This window comes from Oryx dammah, unplaced genomic scaffold (assembly GCF_014754425.2).
Source record: "Oryx dammah isolate SB20612 unplaced genomic scaffold, SCBI_Odam_1.1 HiC_scaffold_15, whole genome shotgun sequence".
NCBI classification, from domain to species: Eukaryota; Metazoa; Chordata; class Mammalia; order Artiodactyla; family Bovidae; genus Oryx; species Oryx dammah.
In genome coordinates, this window is record NW_024070199.1 from 25,777,051 (window position 1) to 25,800,696 (window position 23,646).

At 39.3% G+C, this 23,646-nt stretch overlaps 1 protein-coding gene and 1 pseudogene across 1 annotated transcript; both read left to right on the plus strand.

Annotated features, from left to right (window-relative positions):
- Positions 1–9,822: 9,822 nt before the first annotated feature.
- Positions 9,823–10,758, plus strand: LOC120874358 (olfactory receptor 10G9-like). Its single transcript, XM_040255735.1, has one exon. It carries the CDS (start codon positions 9,823–9,825, stop codon positions 10,756–10,758), a length of 936 nt encoding a protein of 311 aa, XP_040111669.1.
- Positions 10,759–14,023: 3,265 nt separating this feature from the next.
- Positions 14,024–23,131, plus strand: LOC120874874 (annotated as a pseudogene).
- Positions 23,132–23,646: the final 515 nt, after the last annotated feature.

The window sequence follows — 23,646 nt, forward strand, 5'->3', positions numbered from 1 at the left end:
AGAGATATATAAAAGTTGCTGAAGAAATGATGGATCATAAATTGCTCATGGCTTGAAAGACAAAATTTGAAAGATTCTTATTCTCCTCAAATTGCTTACAGATTCAATGAAATTCTAGAGATAATCTCATCACTTTATTCTGTAGATATGTGGACCCTATAATGTGTTTTCAAGTGGAGAGGGACTCACAAAATGGCATAGATAATCTAGAGAAGGAAAAACTTGAAGATTTGAAAGACCAGATATCAAAATTCATTATGAAGGTTTTCCCTAGATTTTCTGGTTTTGTTTATATATTGTTTTAATGCTTTGTTTTTTCCTTCTTTATTTAAATCTTTACTTCATCTGGAATTAATTTCATTTTAGATATGGCATACTGTCAGTATTTTCTGCAAAATAAGGAGCTAAATAATTATAATTATCTTATTAACTAAAGTGCTGTTTAGAAAATTGGTTTAAGTAAGTTCTCAATTCTTTTCTCAACCTGTAGTATGGTTATTAAGCTCTAGCTGTATTACATACAATCAAAGAAAATTAGCTGCATAATTTTTATTTTATTTTTTAATTTGTTTTGTTTTTAAATAATTCTTCAAAGATTCATTTACTTACATCACAAATGTTCTTTCTTATTGAAATATATTTGACTTATAACACTGTGTAAATTTAAGGTTTACAGCATGTTGACCTGATGTACTTATATACTATAATTGCTATTGTATCAATAGTTAGCACCTCTATCATGTCACATCTAAATTTGTATTTTAAAATGAAGTCAAAGCCCCCCCTCCAGTGTTCTTGAGCTTGATATATTTTTTTCTCATTAAAGTTTCAAAACCAAATAAAATGCAATCAATATAGTTCAATGCATTTTTTATGGTCAGCCTTCTTTTTTTTTCTTTAAAATATCTTTACCTAAACAACCGTAATAAAAAATGCCATAGTTATGTATAAATTCAGCTGTTAAAAATGTTTAGAAATTCAGCAGTTTTAAATCACCTTAAAATAGGGTGCAAGAGGAAGTGAGATATAAGATGCGAGTACAAAAGAAGATGATCACTTTTGGGTTCTGTGCAGTTTTATGTTGAGAGTAAACCCTTGTGAGTTTCTCTGCAACACTGATGAGGGAATAGGATAACTGGATCCTTCTTTCCTCTTAGGTAAAACGTCAAGCTCCAGAAATACACGAACTTTTCTCAGGAGTGTTCAAATAACAAACACACAGGGAAATATATGCGTGACTTTTAAAACCCTTTAATTAGTCCCTTTCAATTGTTTTTCTGATCATCCAGGAAACTCAAGAGTAATCCTATTCCCTGAGAAAGTAAATCAAGTTATGCTTCTGCTTGTCTAGCTGTGTGAGTTTCCATTCTCTGCCCTTCAACTAGTGGGGTCCTAGAACAGAAATGAGCCACTCCACAAACAACCACAGGTACACCAGTTCTTTGAGTATTAACTTGCAAACAAGTGCCTTGACATAGCATGTAGAAAGTTACACATTTTGGCAGGGTGAGGGATAAACACAAATGAGGTTTATATTGAAAGGAATCACATAATGGCGGTGAGTTCTTAGAAAAGTAGATTTCTCTCATTTCCTCTTGCTCTTGCTTTCCTTCCTAAACTTCCATTCAGAGATAAGATACTTGGGTATTGTTAACTGCTGCTGCTGCTGCTGCTGCTAAGTCGCTTCAGTCGTGTCCAACTCTGTGTGACCCCAGAGACGGCAGCCCACCAGGCTCTGCTGTCCCTGGGATTCTCCAGGCAAGAACACTGGAGTGGGTTGCCATTTCCTTCTCCAATGCATGAAAGTGAAAAGTGAAAGTGAAGTCGCTTAGTCGTGTCTGACTCTTCGCGACCCCGTGGCCTGCAGCCTACCAGGCTCCTCCATCCATGGGATTTTCCAGGCAAGAGTACTGGAGTGGGGTGCCATTGCCTTCTCTGGGAATTGTTAGACTTCCTTCTAAAGGTGGTTATTAAGTCTTTGTCTCTCTCTCTCTCTCTCTCTATTTATACACACACACACACTCACTGCATACATATGGATGTATATGTTTATACACACAGATATACATATCCATATATATACAGTTAGTAATGTGTTGTGCTGTGCTTAGTCACTTAATCATATCTGACTCTTTGAGACCACATGGACGTGGCCTGTCAGGCTCCTCTGTCCATGGGATTCTCCAAGCAAGAATACTGGATTGGGTTGTCATACTTCTTCTCCAGGGGATCTTCCCTAGTAATACAAATAGTGACTAAGTTGCTATGGCATGAACATACAAGCTGAACATCATTACCTCTAACTGATACTCCTGCCTTAGGTTTCAGGCTGCCTTGCCATTCACCTGATGAAAAATTTCATACTTAACATAAATGTGATTTATCTTGATGATGGGTCCCACTGGTGCAGTAGAAATTTAAGACATATTTATTCCTTTTTTGAGTTCTGATATCCATGTAGATGATTAGTGAAATTGTCTCTGTTATTTACTCTTTTATTTGGACAATATACTTTTAATGTATATTTTAAAATACATTATATAATATATGCTGGGAAAGATTGAAGGCAGGAGGAGAAGGGAATGACAGACGATGAGATGGTTGATGGCATCACCGATGCGATGGACATGGTTTGAGTAGGCTCTGGGAGTTGGTGATGGACAGGGAAGCCTGGCGTGCTGCAGTCCATGGGGTCACAGAGTCAGACACGACTGAGCGACTGAGCTGAACTGACCTTTAATGTAGAGGCAAATTTGGCCTTGGAATAAGGAATGAAGCAGGGCAAAGACTAGTAGAGTTTTGCCAAGAAAATGCACTGGTCATGGCAAACACCTTCTTCCAACAACACAAGAGAAAACTCTACACATGGACATCACCAGATGGTCAACACCAAAATCAGATTGATTATATTCTTTGCACCCAAAGATGGAGAAGCTCTATACAGTCAACAAAAACAAGACCAGGAGCTGACTGTGGCTCAGATCATGAACTCCTTATTACCAAATTCAGACTCAAATTGAAGAAAGTAAGGAAAACCCCTACACCATTGAGGTATGACCTAAATCAAATCCCATATGATTATACAGTGGAAGTGAGAAATAGATTTAAGGGCCTAGATCTGATAGATAGAGTGTCTGATGAACTATGGACTGAGGTTCATGACATTGTACAGGAGACAGGGATTAAGACCATCCCCATGGAAAAGAAATGCAAAAAGCAAAATGGCTGTCTGGGGAGGCCTTACAAATAGCTGTGAAAAGAAGAGAAGCAAAAAGCAAAGGAGAAAAGGAAAGATATAAGCATCTGAATGCAGAGTTCCCAAAGAATAGCAAGAAGAGATAAGAAAGACTTCCTCAGTGATGAATGCAAACAAGTAGAGGTAAAGAACAGAATGGGAAAGACTAGAGATCTCTTCAAGAAAATTAGAGATACCAAGGGAACATTTCATGCAAAGATGGGCTCGATAAAGGACAGAAATGATATAGACCTAAAAAAGCAGAAGATATTAAGAAGAGGTGGCAAGAATACACAGAGGAACTGTACAAAAAAGATCTTCAAGTCCAAAATAATCATGATGGTGTGATCACTCATCTAGAGCCAGACATCCTGGAATGTGAAGTCAAGTGGGCCTTAGAAAGCATCACTACGAACAAAGCTAGTGGAGGTGATGGCATTCCAGTGGAGCTATTTCAAATCCTGAAAGATGATGCTGTGAAAGTGCTGCAGTCAATATGCCAGCAAATTTGGAAAACTCAGCAATGGCCACAGGACTGGAAAAGGTCAGTTTTTGTTACCCCAAAGAAAGGCAATGCCAAAGAATGCTCAAACTACCACACAACTGCACTCATCTCACATGCTAGTAAAGTAATGCTCAAAATTCTCCAAGCCAGGCTTCAGCAATACGTGAACCGTGAATTTCCTGATGTTCAAGCTGGTTTTAGAAAAGACAGAGGAACCAGAGATCAAATTGCCAACATCTGCTGGATCATGGAAAAAGCAAGAGAGTTCCAGAAAAACATCTATTTCTGCTTCATTGACTATGACAAAGCCTTTGACTGTGTGGATCACAATAAACTGTGGAAACTTCTGAAAGAGATGGGAATACCAGATCACCTGACCTGCCTCTTGAGATACCTCTATGCAGGTCAGGAAGCAGTAGTTAGAACTGGACATGGAACAACAGACTGCCTCGAAACAGGAAAAGGAGTATGTTAAGGCTGTATATTGTCACCCTGCTTATTTAACTTCTATGCAGAGTACATCATGAGAAACACTGGGCTGGAAGAAGCACAGGCTGAAATCAAGATTGCTGGGAGAAATATCAATAACTTGATATGCAAATGACACCACCCTTATGGCAGAAATTGAAGAGGAACTGTAGAGCCTCTTGATGAAAGTGAAAGTTGAGAGTGAAAAATTTGGCTTAAAGCTCAACATTCAGAAAACGAAGATCATGGCATCTGGTCCCATCACTTCATGGTAAATAGATGGGGAAACAGTGTCAGACTTTATTTTTTTGGGCTCCAAAATCACTGCAGATGGTGACTGCAGTCTTGAAATAAAAGACGTTTATTCCTTGGAAGGAAAGTTATGACCAACCTAGATAGCATATTCAAAAGCAGAGACATTACTTTGCTGACAAAGGTCCATCTAGTCAAGGCTATGATTTTTCCTGTGGTCGTGTATGGATTTGACAGTTGGACTGTGAAGAAAGCTGAGTACCAAAAAATTGATGCTTTTGAACTGTGTTGTTGGAGAAGACTCTTGAGAGTCCCTTAGACTGCAAGGAGATCCAACCAGTCCATTCTGAAGGAGATCAGCCCTGGGATTTCTTTGGAAGGAATGATGCTGAAGCTGAAACTCCAGTACTTTGGCCACCTCATGCGAAGAGTTGACTCATTGGAAAAGACTCTGATGCTGGGAGGGATTGGGGGCAGGAAGAGTAGGGGACGACCGAGAATGAGATGGCTGGATGGCATCACTGACTCGATGGATGTGAGTCTGAGTGAACTCCGGGAGTTGTTGATGGACAGGGAGGCCTGGCGTGCTGCGATTCATGGGGTCGCAAAGAGTTGGACATGACTGAACGACTGAACTGAACTGAAGGCACTTTGTGTGACGATAGGATCCATTGTGTATGAGTTTTGCTAAGAGCAGAGAAACTCATTTCTTTCATATTGGTGAGTCTTTCTTTGAAAAAGAGTAACAATCTTGAAATCAACTATATTTTGGATTAAATTAAGAACATCTACCTCACTTTTCACTGTACAGAATTCCAACTTTTCTTGACATTCATGTAACATAGGTTCCTTTCTCTTATGTTGGTTCTGTATTTCTTGTCACAAGGAGTAGATTTTAAACAAGAATCAGATACTTAATGGAATTGTCTTCTCTTATGAGGGCATCACTGTGTTTTATGAGTATGAGGAGTGGAAGATGGGGGAGGGATATCATCACTAACAAAGCCAATACTGGAAAATACTTAGATATTTAAGATAGAAATATGCATAAAAATATTAGATGCCAGCTTGTACCCAGTGGATCGTGGTTGTGAGAACACATATGAAGTTTCTGTTCTTAGAGCCTCCTAAAGGTTTGTCTTTGGGAGACAGTGAAGGACAGGGAAGCCTGGTGTGCTACAGTCCATGGTGTCGCAAAGAGTTGGATATGACTGAGCGACTGAACAACAACCACAGAGGTTAGTCTAGTCTAAAAATTTAAAGACAAGCATGCAGCCAGCAGTGTTATGAGGGCTGGCATTTTCTGGATCATATGGGAGGTTATAGGGATTCTGAGTGGAGTTTAGATTCTTAAGCTGCACTGAGAGTATTTCCTATATAAGCAGGTGGTGTGTGTTAATGAAACAGCAGAACTAATCAATACTAGTGATGAAATTTTCCCTGAAGCTGTAGCTTTGAAATGGCAAAGTCTCTATAGCACAGGATAATTTATTTATTTTGTCTCCCTCCTTCTCTCTCTTACGGTCTCTGTCTCTCCATATTATCTATACCTATATGGCTTTTTTAAGCAGAAAACAGTTTCATATAATTTGCTATCTATTATTGAGAACTTACAAAGCATTGGATACTTTGCTAACTACTTTACATTATTTATCTTACTTATCTATTGTGTATGGGCTTTACTAAGATCACTGAGGTAGGTGATCTTGTGCCCCATATGAGATTACAGATGAAGCTGACACATTGATTTTCAACTTTGTGAGATCTGAAGCAGAGAACTCAGGTGACCTGACCCATAGAAAGAATCAAACAGAAAATTTGAATTGTTTTATGGTGCTAAGTAATATATATATTGGGTGTTAGTTCTAGAAGGTCTTGCAGGTCTTCATAGAACCATTCAACTTCAGTTTATTCAGCATTACTGGTCAGGGCATAGACTTGGATTACTGTGATATTGAATGGTTTGCCTTGGGAATGAACAGAGATCATTCTGTCATTTTTGAGATTGCATCCAAGTACTGCATTTTGGATTCTTCTGTTGACTAGGATGGCTACTTCATTTCTTCTAAGGGATTCTTGTCCACAGTAGTAGATATTATGGTCATCTGAGTTAAACTCATCCACTCCAGTCCATTTTAGTTCACTGATTCTGAAAATGTCAATGTTCACTCTTAAAATCTCCTGTTTGACCACTTCCAATTTGCCTTGATTCATGGACCTAACATTCCAGGTTCCTATGCAATATTGTTCTTTACAGCATCATACTTTATTTTCATCACCAGTCACATTTATAACTAGGTGTTGTTTTTGCTTTGGCTCCATCTCTTCATTCTTTCTGGGTTTATTTCTCCATTGTTCTCCAGTAGCATATTGGGCATCTACCAACATTTTCATTATAGGGAACTGGCATACAAAAGTAGGAGGTCAAGAAACACCTGGAGTAAGAGGCAAATTTGGCCTTGGAGTATAAAATAAAGGAGGGAAAAGGCTAACAGAGTTTCACCAAGAGAATGCATTGGTCATGGCAAACACCTTCTTCCAACAACACAAGAGAAGACTCTACACATGGACATCACCAGATGGTCAGTACTGAAATCAGATTGATTATATTCTTTGCAGTCAAAGATGGAGACGCTCTATACAGTCAGCAAAAATAAGACTGGGAGCTGACTGTGGCTCAGATCATGAACTCCTTATTGCCAAATTCAGACTTAAATTGAAGAAAGTATGGAAAACCACTAGACCATTCAGGTATGACCTAAATCAAATCCCTTCCCTTACAGTGGAAATAATCAAATCAGGGATTAGATCTGATAGGCAGAGTGCCTGAAGAACAATGGATGGAAGTTCATGACATTATACAGAAGGCAGTGATCAAGACCATCCCCACGAAAAAGAAATGCAAAAAGTCAACATGGTTGTCTGAGGAGGCCTTACAAATAACTGAGAAAACAAGAGAAGCAAAAGGCAACAGAGAAAAGGAAAGATATACCCATTTAAATGAAGAGTTCTAAAGAATAGCATGAAGAGATACCCAATGCAAAGAAATAGAGGAAAACAATAGAATGGGAAAGACTAGAGATATCTTCAAGAAAACTAGTGATACCAAGGGAAACTTTCATGCAAAGATGGGCACAATAAAGGACAGAAATGGTATGGACCTAACATAAGCAGAAGATATTAAGAAGAGGTGGTAAGAACACACAGAAGAACTATACAAGAAAGATCTTCATGACCCAGATAACCATGATGGCATAATCACTCACCTAAAGTCAGACATCCTGGAATGTGAAGTCAAGTGGGCCTTAGGAAGCATTACTATGAACAAAGCTAGTGGAGGTGATGGAATTCCAGATGAGCTATTTCAAATCCTAAAAGATAATGCTGTCAAAGTTCTGCCCTCAATATGCCAGCGAATTTGGAAAACTCAGCAGGGGCCACAGGACTGGGAAAGGTCAGTTTTCATTCCAAACCCAAAGAAAGGCAATGTCAAAGAATGTTCAACTACCGCACAACTGCACTCAGCTCAGATGTTAGCAAACTGAAAGTCACTCAGTTGTGTCTGACTCTTTGTAACCCCATGGACTGTATAGTCCATGGAATTCTCCAAGACAGAATACTGTAATGGGTAGCCTTTCCTTTCTCCAGGGGAATCTTCCTAACCCAGTGATCAAACCCAGGTCTCCCACATTGTAGAGAGATTCATTACCAGATCAGCCAAAGGGAAGCCCAGGTTTGTAGCCTATTCCTTCTCCAGCGGATCTTCCCCACCCAGGAATCAAACCGGGGTCTCCTGCCCTGTAGGCGGATTGTTTACCAACGGTAGCTAAGTAATGCTCAAAATTCTTCAAGTCAGGCTTCAACAGTATGTGAACTGTGAACTTCCAGATGTTCAAGTTGGATTTAGAAAAGGCAGAAGAACCAGAGATCAAATTGCCAACATCCGCTGGATCATAGAAAAAGCAAGAAAGTTCCGGAAAAACTTCTACTTCTTCTTTATTGACTATGCCAAAGCCTTTGACTGTGTGGATCAAAGAAATTGTGGAAAATACTTAAAGAGATGGGAATACCAGACCATCTTACATGCCACCTGAGATATCTGTGTGCAGGTCAAGAAGCAACAGTTAGAACTGAACATGAAACAACAGACTAGATCCAAATAGGGAAAAGAGTATGTCAAGGCTGCATATTGTCACCCTGCTTATTTAACTTACATGCAGAATACATCATGTGAAATGCTGGGCTGGATGAAGCATAAGCTGGAATCAAGTTTTCAGGGAGAAATACCAAAAACCTCAGATATGCAGATGACAGCACCCTTATGGCAGAAAGTGAAGAAGAACTAAAGAGCTTCTTGATGAAAGTGAAAGAGGAAAGTCAAAAAGTTAGCTTATAACTCAACATTTAGAATACTAAGATCATGGCATCTGGTCCCATCACTTCATGGTAAATAGATGGGGAAACAACAGAAACAGTGACAGACTTTTTTTTTTTTTTGGCTCCAAAATCACTGCAGATGGTGACTGCAGCCATGAAATTAAAAAACAGTTTCTCCTTGGAAGAAAAGCTATGACCAACCTAGACAGCATATTAAAAAGCAGAGACATTACTTTGCCAGCAAAGGTCCGTTTAGTTAAGGCTATGGTTTTTCCAGCAGTCATGTATAAAGAAAGCTGAGTGCTGAAGAATTGATGCTTTTGAACTGTGGTGTTGGAGAAGACTCTTGAGAGTCCCTTGGACTTCAAGGAGATCAAACCAGCCAATCCGAAAGGAAATCAGTCCTGAATATTCATTAGAAGGACTGATGCTGAAGCTGAAACTCCAATACTTTGGCCACCTGATGCAAAGAGCTAACTCATTGGAAAAGACCCTGATGCCAGGAAAGATTGAAGGAGGGAGGAGAAGGGGACTACAGAGGATGAGATGGTTGGATGGCATCACCGACGTGAGGACATGATTTTGAGCAAGTTTCAGGAGTTAGTGATGGACAGGGAAGCTTGGCGTGCTGCAGTCGATGGGGTCACAAAGATTCAGACATGACTGAGAAACTGAACTGAACTAGCAATATTTATGATACAACAGTGGAAATTTAAAATTGATTTCTCCTACTTTTTTAACATATATCTGTGTGTGTTTCTGTCTCTATGTGTGAGAAAGAGTAAGAGAGATAAGAGAGGAAGACAGAATCTTTCTATTCTTTTTTTCAAAGGTGACTTGTTATAAACAAAGTTGGTATGATCCGAGAACTATGTAGCATATATGATGCAATTTTTGTATAGAAAATGTGTTCTCAGTTCTTGATTAAATGCTGGGTGCTCTTGATATTCCCATAGAGAGAAAGAGAGATCAAAAGCCTGGAGAAATGACAAACATGAGCCTAGTAACAACGTTCATCCTCACGGGCCTTCCCCATGCCCCAAAGCTGGACACATTCCTCTTTGGAATCTTCCTGGTGATTTATGTCCTCACTTTGGTGGGGAACCTACTCATTCTGTTGGTGATTATAGTGAATCCTCACCTGCACACCCCCATGTACTACTTCCTAACCAACTTGTCCTTCATTGACATGTGGTTCTCCACGGTCACTACACCAAAAATGCTGATGACCCTGGTGTCCCCAGAAGGCAGTCCTGTCTCCTTTCCCAGCTGTGTGGCCCAGCTCTACTCCTTCCACTTCCTGGGCAGCACCGAGTGCTTCCTCTACACCGTCATGTCCTATGACCGCTTCCTGGCCATCAGTTACCCGCTCAGGTATGCCAGCATGATGAGTGGGAGGACGTGTGCCATCTTGGCCACAACCACATGGCTTAGTGGCTCTGTGCACTCTGCTGTCCAGACCACACTGATGTTCCATTTGCCCTTCTGCGGGCCCAACCAGATCCAGCATTACATCTGTGATGCACCAGCCATCCTCAAACTGGCCTGTGCAGACACATCCACCGTGGAGATGGTGATCTTTGTCAGCATTGGGGTGGTGGCCTCAGGCTGCTTTCTTCTTATTGTGCTGTCCTACATGTCCATCGTCCATTCCATCCTGAAGATCCGCACGTCAGAGGGAAGATGGAGAGCCTTCCAGACTTGTGCCTCCCACTCCATTGTGGTCCTTTGCTTCTTTGGCCCTGGTGTTTTCATTTACCTGAGACCAGGCTCCAAGGAGGTTGTGGACAGAATTGTGGCTGTTTTCTACACTGTTATGACACCCCTTCTGAACCCTATGATCTACACCCTGCGGAACAAGGAAGTGAAGAAAGCTCTGTTGAAGTTTAAAGACAAAGTAGTGTACTCACAAAGCAAATAAGCTATATTATGTAGATACACATAAAAGCTATGACCTTTCTAGACAGCATATTAAAAAGAAGAGACATTACTTTCCCAACAAATATCCATCTAATCAAAGCTATGGTTCTTCCAATAGTCATGTATGGGTGTGAGAGTTAGACCATAAAGAAAGCTGAGTGCTGTTGAATTGATGCTTTTGAACTGTGGTGTTGGAGTAGACTCTTGAGAGTCCCTTGGACTTCAAGAAAATCTAACCAGCCAATCCTAAAGGAAATCAGTCCTGAATATTCATTGAAAGGACTGATGCTGAAGCTGAAACTCCAATACTTTGGCTACCTGATGCAAAGAACTGACTCATTGGAAAAGACCCTGATGCTGGGAACAATTGAAGGCTGGAGGAGAAGGGGATGACAAAGGGTGAGGTGGTTGGATAGCATCAGTGGGTGTGAGTTTGAGTAGGCTCTGGGAGTTGGTGAAGGACAGGGAAGCCTGGTGTGCTGCAGTCCATGGGGTTGCAAAGAGTTGGACATGACTGAGTGGCTGAGCTGAACTGATATGAATGTTAATCCCAGGCTACTAACTATTATCTCTCACCCCACCTTGTTTCCCGTTTGGTAACTATAAGTTTGTTTTTGGAATCTGTGAGTCTATTTCTGTTTTGTAAATAAGTTCATTTATATCATTAAAAATATATAAAAATACCACTTTCTCTATCCATGCCTCCGTGGACATTTAGGTTGGTTCTGTGTCTTGGTTATTCTAAAATAGTGTTGCTATGAACATTGTAGTGCCTGTATCTTTTCAAATTATGGTTTTTCTCTGGATATATGCACAGGAGTGGGATTACTAGATCATGATATTTCTATTTTTACTCTTTTAAGGAGTTCCATACTGTTCTCCATAGAGGTTGTGACAATTCACATTCTCACCAATAGTGTACAAGGTTTCTCTCTTCTCCACACTCTCTCCAGCATTTATTATTTGTAGATTTTTTGAGGATGGCTGTTCTGATCAGTGGGAGGTGATAATTCATTGTAGTTTCCATTTGCAATTCTCTAATTACTAGTGATGTTGAGCATCTTGTTATGTGCTTTTGGCACTCTGTATGCCTTCTTTTTCGAGAAGGCAATGGCACTGCAGTCCAGGACTCTTGCCTGGAAAATCCCATGGACAGGGGAGCCTGGTGGGCTGCCGTCTATCGGGTCGCACTGAGTCGGACACGACTGAAGCGACTTAGCAGCAGCAGCAGCATGCCTTCCTTTGTACTTTCCAAGTGGCTAAGTGGTTAAGAATCTGCCTGCCAATGAAGGAGATGCAGGAGATGTGGGTTCGGTCCTCGGGCATGGAAGATCCCTTGGAGGAGGAAGTGGCAACTCTCTCCAGTATTCTTGCCTGGATAATCCCATGGACAGAAGAGCCTGGCAGGGTACAGTTCATGAGGCTGCAAAAAGTTGGATACAGCTGAGTGACTGAGAATGCAGCATGCAGGCCTTCCTTTGAGAAATGTGTATTTAGATCTTTTGCCCATTTTTTGATTGAGTTGCTATTGTTTTTTTTTGACATAGAGTTGCTTGCATATTTTAGATATGAATTCTTTGACAATCACTTCATTGGCAAGTATTTTCTCCCATTCCATGGCTTGTCTTTTTGTTTTGTTTATAGTTTTCTCTGCTGTGCAAATGCTTTTAGTTAAATTAGGTCCTATTTGTTTGTTTTTGCTTTTATTTTCATTACTCTAGTGGTGAATAGGAAAGCTACCTCTGTGATTTATGTCTGAGTGTTCTGCCTTTATTTTCCTCTAAGAGTTTTGTAGTGTCCAGCCTTATATTTGGGTTTTTGAACCATGTTGACTTTATTTTTGTGTTAGAGAGTGTTCCAAACTAATTCTTTTACATGTAGCTTTCCAGTATTCCCAGAACCACTTATGAAGAGACTATCTTTTCTCTACTGTATTTTCTTGCCTCCTTTGTCATAAATTACTTGGCCATACATGTGTGGATTTATTTCTGGGCTTTCCATCTGGTTCCATTGGTCTAAATTTAAGTTTTTGTATAGTACTGTACTGTTTTGATTACTGTAGCTTTGTATTATAGTCTGAAGTCAGGGAGCCTGATACCTCCATCTTCATTTATCTTTGTCAGGATTGGTTTGGTTCTTCAGAGTCTTTTCTGTTTCCTTATAACTTAAATATTTTTTTACTCTAGTTTTGTGAAAAATGTCATTGGTCATTTGATAGGGGTTGCTATGAATCTATAGATTGCCTTTTGACATATAACATTAGTAGTGGGTGTACAAAATAATATTTCAATATTTGTATATATTGCAAAATACCACAGTAAGTTTAGTTAACATTTGTCAAAATTCATAGTGACAATTTTTTTTCTTTTGTAAGAACTTTTAAGATCTGTTATTTAGCAACTTTCAAATATATAATAGAATATTATTAAGTATGATCACCACATTGTTTGTGCTGTCCCATGACTTATTTATTTAATAACTGGAAGTTTTCACCTTTTGACCCCCTTCATTCATTTTGCTCACTCTCCATCACCTGCCACTACCACATTAGCAATTACTATTCTGTTTTTTATATCTATAAACTTGACTATTTGTTGTTGTTGCTGATTCCACATACATGTGTGATCATAATATATTTATCCTTGACTTAGTTCACTTAGTTTAATGTCCTTAAGGTCTGTTCATGTTGTCACAAATGGCAGGATTGCCTTCTTTCTCATTGCTAACTTATATTAAATATCCCATTATATATATGTGTGTGTGTGTGTGTGTACACATATATACACATACATATATATACTGTGGTGAGATATATCTATATCTATCTATCACAGTCAAGAATGAAAGATAAGGTATTCCCTACAGTAACAACATAAGCATTGTACTCTGAACATCTTTCCTAGCCTTCCTCAAATGGATCCGTGTTCTTTCCATAGGGTAACTAGTAAAGGAAAATACCACACCATTTTAAATTTCTTAAGTATTGGCTTTGCCAGCTGATAAATGGAGCGCTGAACCAAGTCCACCTTGGAAGAATACTTTACCTTGCAATTAATTCCTAGTTCATAAGTGTGGAGTAGGAATTGATATCTCAGCATCTGAGAGAGTCTTCTTGTTGGCTTTCTGACCCGGGAGTAAGTAGGAGCTGTTCTAGGCCATGTGGAAGTCCTTGGTCTTCCCACTTTTAAGAAGAGTCATAAAAACTTTTGGCTTTTGAGGAGACTCACAGAGATTAATATTACTATCAAAAATTAGAAAGATTCAGGATGAAGATTTTGATTACATTCTTATTTAACTCTACAGGTGCAGAATGTTACAGAATCATAGATATAATGGTGTAGTGACTAAAGTCACAGCTCCTGATCTATATGTGGTCTGATTAGTGTGTGTTAGGGCAGCCAGGAGCAAGGTGATCTCCAGCTGTTAATCACTTCTAATTTGTGACAGTTTCCAAAACACAATCTCATGCATAAAAAATTTTCATATACATAATAGTTACATGCATAACACACATATTTCATAATGCTAAAACGAGATATGTGTGAACATGATCCAGTTTGAAGATAAAATGTTGCTTGAACCCCTGGAGCATCCTTTGTGACTTTCTCCCATAGTAATCTCTTCTCTTGGTATGAGAGATAATAACTACCCTGACATTACTGTTAACACTCCCATTGATTTTCTTTTACCAATAAGTTTACCAACTATGTTTCATTCCTGTTTTGAATTCATATAAATGGAACCACACAGCAGCACTTTAACCTAAAAATTATGTTTAAAATACTTGACTTTGGTGTCTGTAGTTACTTAAAATTTTAAAAAATTCTGTAGTGTCTGTTTTATGAATAAAACTTTTTTCCTCTGCTTTTCTGTACTTCCTATCTCTTATTTTCACACTGAACAACAATGTGAAAACATCAGATAATATCTTCCGAACAATAGTTTTTTTTTGCCTAAAGAAGTTCTCTTGATAATTTTTGCAAGGCAGTTCTGTTGGCAACAAATTTGTTTGTCTGAGAAAGTCATTATTTTACTTTCAAGTTGGAGGATAATAATATTGGGTTTAGAAGTCCAAGGTGATAATTTTTTTCAACGCTTTAAATATTTCACTCCACTCTTTTCTTATTTCACTCCACTCTTTTCTTGATTGCATGGTTTCTAATCATATTTCCTTTGAAATTCAGAGTGGTTTATGCATTTTGAATCCTAGGTCCTTATCATATAGATATTTTGAGCTTATTTCTCTCATTCTATGTGCTGTTTTTTACCTTCTTTATGATGTCTTTTGGAGGATGTCTTATTTTGAGCAGTGTGGAAAGTTGAGGAGCCTAACACTTTCTGATCAATAAGGAAATCCTCTCTATTAAGTATAGCATCTTACTTGACTTAAATTTTTTAAAAAAATCTAAAACAATCATAGTTTTGATAGTTATACTTTTATTACAGCGTTGCAATGTACTTTTATTACAAAGTTTCAATTGCCCATTGGATAACTGAAGATCAGCTATTAGTATACATATATCCCCTCCTTCTTGAGCCTCTATCCCACCAGCCCCACATACCAGCCCTCTAGGTCATCACAGAGCACCGAGATGAGCTCCCTGTGTTATACAACAGGCTCCCACTAGCTATCTGTTTCATACATGGCGGTGAACCAATGCTTCTTTCTCGATTCTTCCCACCCTCCCCCTCTTCCCCCACTGTGTCCACATGTCCATTCTCTACATCTGAGTCTCTATTCCTACCCTGAAAATAGTCACATCTGCACCATCTTCCCAGATTTCAAGTGTTAGTCGCTTAGTCATGTCCAATTCTTTACAACCCTAACTATATATATGCATTAATATATATTTGTATTTCTCTTTTTGACTTATGTCACTGTGTATGACAGCTTCTAGGTCCATCCACATCACTACAAATGATCCATTTTTTCCGCCTTTGCATGGATCAGTAATATTCCATTGTATATATGCATCACATCTTCTTCGTCCATTCATCTGTCAATGGACATTTAGGTTGCTTCTGTATCCTGGCTATTGTAAATAGTGCTACAATGGACATTGGGGTACATGTGTTTTTTTTTTGAATAATGGTTTTCTCAGTATATATGCCCAGTAGTGGAATTTCTTGCAATACCTACCATCTCACTTGGGTTTCTCTTACCTTGGACGTGGGGTATCTCTTCATGGCTGCCCCAGCAAAGCACAGCCACTGCTCCTTACCTTGGACGAGGTTGCCCCTCCTGACCTTGAACGTGGAGTAGCTCCTCTTGACCCTCCTGCACTGGCTCAGCCACCGGTAAGAGAAACCCAAGTGAGATGGTAGGTATTGAGAGAGGGCATCAGAGGGCAGACACACTGAAACCATAATCACAGAAAACTAGTCAATCTGATCACATGGACCACAGCCTTGTCTAACTCAGTGAAACTAAGCCATGCCGTGTGGGGCCACCCAAGATGGACAGGTCATGGTGAAGAGGTCTGACAGAATGTGGTCCACTGGAGAAGGGAATGACACACCACTTCAGTATTCTTGCCTTGAGAGCCCCATGAATAGTATGAAAAGGCAAAATGATAGGATACTAAAAGAGGAACTCCCCAGGTCGGTAGGTGCCCAATATGCTATAGGAGAGCAGTGGAGAAATAACTCCAGAAAGAATGAAAAGATGAAGCCAAAGCAAAACAATACCCAGTTATGGATGTGACTGGTGATAGAAGCAAGGTCCGATGCTGTAAAGAGCAATATTGCATAGGAACTGGAAGTGGTCAAACAGGAGAAGGCAAGAGTGAATGTCAACATTCTAGGAATCAACAAACTAAAATGGACTGGAGGGGTGAATTTAATTCAGATGACCATTATATCTACTACTGTGGGCAGGAATCCCTTAGAAGAAATGGAGTAGCCATCATAGTCAACAAAAGAGTCTGAAATGCAGTACTTGGATGCAATCTCAAAAACAACAGAATGATCTCTGTTTGTTTCCAAGGCAAACCATTAAATATCATGGTAATCCAAGCCAATGTCCCAACCAGTAATGCTGAAGAAGCTGAAGTTGAATGGTTCTATGAAGACCTACAAGACCTTTTAGAACTAACACCCCAAAAAGCTGTCCTTTCATTATAGGGAACTGGAATGCAAAAGTAGGAGATCAAGAAACACCTGGGTAACAGGCAAATTTGGCCTTGGAATGTGGAATGAAGCAGGGCAAAGGCTAATAGAGCTTTGCTAAGAGAACGCACTGGTCATAACAAACACCCTCTTCCAACAACACAAGAGAAGACTCTACACATGGACATCACCAGATGGTCAACACTGAAATCAGATTGATTATCTTCCTTGAAGCCAAAAATGGAGAAGGTCTATACAGTCAGCAAAAACAAGACCAGGAGCTGACTGTGGCTCAGATCATGAACTCCTTATTGCCAAATTCAGACTTAAATTGAAGAAAGTAGGGAAAACCACTAGACCATTCAGATATTACCTAAATCAAATGCCTTATGATTATACAGTGGAAGTGAGAAATAGATTTAAGGGCCTACATGTGATAGACAGAGTACCTGATGAACCATGGACGGAGGTTCATGACATTGTACAGGAGACAGGGATCAAGACCATCCCCACGGAAAAGAAATGCTAAAAAGCAAAATGGGTATCTGAGGAGGCCTTACAAATAGCTGTGAAATGAAGAGAAGTGAAAAGCAAAGGAGAAAAGGAAAGATATTCCCATTTGAATGCAGAGTTCCAAAGAATAGCAAGGAGAGATAAGAAAGCCTTCCTCAGTGATCACTGCAAAGAAATAGAGGAAAAGAACAGAATCGGAAAGACTAGAGATCTCTTCAAGAAAACTAGAGATACCAAGGGGATGTTTCATGCAAAGATGGGCTCAATAAAGGACAGAAATGGTATGGACCTAACAGGAGCAGAAGATATTAAGAAGAGGTGGCAAGAATACACAGAAGAACTGTACAAAAAAGATGGTGTGATCACTCACCTAAAACCAGACATCTTGGAATGTGAAGTCAAGTGGGCCTTAGAAAGCATCACTACGAACAAAGCTAGTGGAGGTGATGGAATTCCAGTTGAGCTATTTCAAATCCTGAAAGATGATGCTGTGAAAGTGCTGCAGTCAATATGCCAGCAAATTTGGAAAACTCAGTAGGGGCCACAGGATTGGAAAAGGTCAGTTTTCACTCCAATCTCAAAGAAAGGCAATGCCAAAGAATGCTCAAACTATCACACAATTGCACTCATCTCACATGCTAGTAAAGTAATGCTCAAAATTCTCCAAGCCAGGCTTCCGCAATACGTGAATTGTGAACTTCCAGATGTTCAAGCTAGTTTTAGAAAAGGCAGATGAACCAGAGATCAAATTGCCAACATACGCTGGATCATGGAAAAAAGCAAGATAGTTCCAGGAAGACATCTATTTCTGCTTTACTGACTATGCCAAAGCCTTTGACTGTGTGGATCACAATAAACTGTGGAAAATTCTGAAAGAGATGGGAATACCAGAACACCAGACCTGCCTCTTGAGAAACCTCTATGCAGCTCAGGAAGCAGTAGTTAGAACTGGACATCGAACAACAGACTGGTTCCAAATAGGAAAAGGAGTACATCGAGGCTGTATATTGTCACTCTGCTTATTTAACTTCTATGCAGAGTACATCATGAGAAACACTAGGCTGGAAGAAGCACGAGCTGGAATCAAGATTGCGGGGAGAAATATCAATAACCTCAGATATGCAGATGACACCACCCTTATGACAGAAAATGAAGAGGAACTAAAAAGCCTCTTGATGAAAGTGAAAGGGGAGAGTGAAAAAGTTGGCTTAAAGCTCAACATTCAGAAAACAAAGATCATGGCATCTAGTCCCATCACTTCATGGGAAATAGATAGAGAAACAGTGGAAACAGTGGCAGACTTTATTTTTTTGGTCTCCAAAATCACTGCAGATGGTGATTGCAGCCATGAAATAAAAGAGGTTTACTCCTTAAAGGAAAGTTATGACCAATCTAGATAGCATGTTGAAAAGCAGAGACATTACTTTGCCAACAAAGATTTGTCTAGTCAAGGCTATGGTTTTTCCAGTGGTCATGTAAGGATGTGAGAGTTGGACTGTGAAGAAAGCTGAGCGCCGAAGAATTGATGCTTTTGAGGAAAGTTCATAGCAATACAGGCATACCTCAAGAAACAAGAAAAAGTCAAATAAATAACCTAACTCTACACCTAAAGCAACTAGAAAAGCAAGAAATGGAGAACCCCAGAGTTAGCAGAAGGAAAGAAATCTTAAAAATTAGGGCAGAAATAAATGCAAAAGAAACAAAAGAGACCATAGCAAAAATCAACAAAGCCAAAAGCTGGTTCTTTGAAAGGATAAATAAAATTGACAAACCATTAGCCAGACTCATCAAGAAACAAAGGGAGAAAAATCAAATCAATAAAACTAGAAATGAAAATGGAGAGATCACAACAGACAACACAGAAATACAAAGGATCATAAGAGACTACTATCAGCAATTATATGCCAATAAAATGGACAACTTGGAAGAAATGGACAAATTCTTAGAAAAGTACAACTTTCCAAAACCGAACCAGGAAGAAATAAAAAATCTTAACAGACCCATCACAAGCACGGAAATTGAAACTGTAATCAGAAATCTTCCAGCAAACAAAAGCCCAGGTCCAGACAGCTTCACAGATGAATTTTACGAAAAATTTAGAGAAGAGCTAACACCTATCCTACTCAAACTCTTCCAGAATATTGCAGAAGGTAAACTTCCAAACTCATTCTATGAGGCCACCATCACCCTAATACCAACACCTGACAAAGATGCCACAAAAAAAGAACACAACAGGCCAATATCACTGATGAACATAGATGCAAAAATCCTTAACAAAATTCTAGCAATCAGAATCCAACAACACATTAAAAGGATCATACACCATGACCAAGTGGGCTTTATCCCAGGGATGCAAGGATTCTTCAATATCCACAAATCAATCAATGTGATACACCACATTAACAAATTGAAAAATAAAAGCCATATGATTATCTCAATAGATGCAGAGAAGGCCTTTGACAAAATTCAACATCCATTTATGATAAAAACTCCCCAGAAAGCAGGAATAGAAGGAACATACCTCAACATAATAAAAGCTATATATGACAAACCCACAGCAAACATCCTCAATGGTGAAAAACTGAAAGAATTTCCTCTAAAGTCAGGAACAAGACAAGGGTGCCCACCTTCACTGCTACTATTCAACATAGTTCTGGAAGTTTTGGCCACTGCAATCAGAGCAGAAAAAGAAATAAAAGGAATCCAAATTGGAAAAGAAGAAGTCAAGCTCTCACTGTTTGCAGATGACATGATCCTCTACATAGAAAACCCTAAAGACTCCACCAGAAAATTACTAGAGCTAATCAATGAATATAGTAAAGTTGCAGGATACAAAATCAACACACAGAAATCCCTTGCATTCCTATACACTAATAATGAGAAAGTAGAAAAAGAAATTAAGGAAACAATTCCATTCACCATTGCAACAAAAAGAATAAAATACTTAGGAATACATCTACCTAAAGAAACTAAAGACCTATATATAGAAAACTATAAAACACTGATGAAAGAAATCAAAGAGAACACTAATAGATGGAGAAATATATCATGTTCATGGATCAGAAGAATCAATATAGTGTAAATGAGTATACGCCCCAAAGCAATCTATAGATTCAACGCAATCCCTATCAAGCTACCAGTGGTATTTTTCACAGAGCTAGAACAAATAATTTCACAATTTGTATGGAAATACAAAAAACCTCGAATAGCCAAAGAAATCTTGAGAAAGAAGTATGGAACTGGAGGAATCAACCTGCCTGACTTCAGGCTCTACTACAAAGCCACAGTCATCAAGACAGTATGGTACTGGCACAAAGACAGAAATATAGATCAATGGAATAAAATAGAAAGCCCAGAGACAAATCCACACACCTATGGACACCTTATCTTCGACAAAGGAGGTAAGAATATACAATGGATTAAAGACAATCTCTTTAACAAGTGGTGCTGGGAAAAGTGGTCAACCACTTGTAAAAGAATGAAACTAAATCACTTTTTAACACCATACACAAAAATAAACTCAAAATGGATTAAAGATCTAAACGTAAGGCCAGAAACTATAAAACTCCTAGAGGAAGACATAGGCAAAACATTCTCCGACCTAAATCACAGCAGGATCCTCTATGATCCACCTCCCAGAATACTGGAAATAAAAGCAAAAATAACAAATGGGATCTAATTAAAATTAATCACTTCTGCACAACAAAGGAAACTATAAGCAAGGTGAAAAGACAGCCTTCAGAATGGGAGAAAATAATAGCAAATGAAGCAACTGACAACTAATCTCAAAAATATACAAGCAACTTATGCAGCTCAATTTCAGAAAAATAAATGACCCAATCAAAAAATGGGCCAAAGAACTAAATAGACATTTCTCCAAAGAAGACATATGGATGGCTAACAAACACATGAAAAGATGTTCAACATGACTCATTATCAGAGAAATGCAAATCAAGACCACAGTGAGGTACCATTTCACACCAGTCAGAATGGCTGTGATCCAAACGTCTACAAGCAATAAATGCTGGAGAGGGTGTGGAGAAAAGGGAACCCTCTTACACTGTTGGTGGGAATGCAAACTAGTACAGGCACTATGGAGTACAGTGTGGAGATTCCTTAAAAAATTGCAAATAGAACTGCCTAATGAGCCAGCAATCCCACTGCTGGGCATACACACTGAGGAAACCAGAATTGAAAGAGACCCGTGTACCCTAATGTTCATTGCAGCACTGTTTATAATAGCCAGGACATGGAAACAACCTAGATGTCCATCAGCAAATGAATGGATAAGAAAGCGCTGATACATATACACAAGGGAGTATTACTCAGCCATTAAAAAGAATACATTTGAATCAGTTCTAATGAGGTGGATGAAACTGGAGCCTATTATACAGAGTGAAGTAAGCCAGAAAGAAAAACACCAATCCAGTATACTAACACATATAGATGGAATTTAGAAAAGTGGTAATGATGACCCTGTATGCAAGACAGCAAAAGAGACACAGATGCATAGAATGGACTTTTAGACTCTGTGGGAGAAGGAGAGGGTGAGATGATTTGGGAGAATGGCATTGAAACATGTATACTATCATGTAAGAAACAAATCGCCCATCTATGTTCGATACAAGATACAGGATGCTTGGGGCTGGTGCACAGGGATGATCCAGAGAGATGATATGGGGTGGGAGATCGGATGGGGGTTCAGGATTAGGAACTCATGTACACCTGTGGCTGATTCATGTCAATGTATGGCAAAACCAATACAGTATTGCAAAGCAAAATAAAGTAAAAAAAAAAAAAAAAAAGAATCGATGCTTTTGAAGTGTGGTGTTGGAGAGTCCCTTGGACTGCAAGATCTAGCCAGTCCATCCTAAAGGAGACCAGCCCTGGGATTTCTTTGGAAGGAATGATGCTAAAGTTGAAATTGCAGTACTTTGGCCACCTCATGCAAAGAGTTGACTCATTGGAAAAGACTCTGATGCTGGGAGGGATTGGGGGCAGGAGGAGAAGGGGTTGACAGAGGTTGAGATGGCTGGATGGCATCAGCAACTCGATGGATGTGAGTCTGAGTGAACTCCAGGAGTTGGTGATGGACAAGGAGGCCTGGTGTGCTGCAATTCATGGGGTCGCAAAGAGTCGCATATGACTGAGTGACTGAACTGAACTGAACATCAGTAGTCTATGATTGCTACGTGGCCATCTATAACCCACTCTTGTATAATACTGCCATGTCCCCTAAAGTGTGTTCCAGTCTTATACTTGGTTCCTACTTGATGGCATTTTTCTGGTGCCATGGCTCACACTGGATGCATGCTGAGACTGACCTTGTGCAATGCAAACACCATCAACCATTATTTGTGTGACATCCTCCCTGTGTTCCAGCTCTCCTGTACAAGTTCCTACATCAATGAGGTGGATATGTTCCTTGTGGTGGGCATCAACATCACTGTGCCCAGTCTCACCATCTTTGTTTCTTATGGTCTTATCCTTTCCAGCATCCTCCACCTCATGTCCATGGAGGGCAGGCCTAGAGCCCTCAGCACCTGCAGTTCCTACATCATTGCTGTTTCTCTGTTCTTTGGATCAGGGGCATTTATGTATCTAAAACCATCTTCTAATGGATCTATGGATGAGGGGAAAATATCTTCTTTTATACCAATGTAGTTCCCATGATGAACCCCTTAATTTTTAGTTTGAGAAACAAAGATGTTCAAATTGCTTTGAGTAAAACCCTGAGGAGAAGAAAGTATTGATTAGCATCAGGGTCTCCATGCAGGTAGTCATAGGACAGGAGTGTCTGTGTTTGTTTACAATAGTTTTATTGGCATCCTTCTTATCCTATTTCTTTCTCACCATGGGGAAGAAAATTGGAGTAATCTGTCAAAGTAGGTCTTCTATCTTCACCACTTTCAGAATTTACTGTTCTTTTTCTATTTCCTATTTAAGAATAGCCTTAAGAAATACATTCATCTCCATTTCTTTTCCATTGTCATTATGGGCTTTGTTTTTTTCCCTTAGAAAAAGATAAATGGTTCTGCTAATGATTAAAAAAGTAACATTGCTGTATCTTTAAAGTTTTTTTAAAGCATTTATTTTTAGTTATCAATAAAGTTAAAATTAATACTATCTGCTTAGGGGCATTAGGGCATTTCTTAAATGCCACATGTGCCAGCAGAAGTAGGAATTGGACAATCTGTCTTACCCTTTTCTATTGTCCTACAGTGGTCAGGAGTATGATTCCTCCAAATGCCAGTGTTTCACAATTACC

Bases quoted from the DNA above. Each gene is read 5' to 3' on its own strand.
- LOC120874358 (XM_040255735.1), top strand. From the start codon at position 9,823: ATGACAAACATGAGCCTAGTAACAACGTTCATCCTCACGGGCCTTCCC.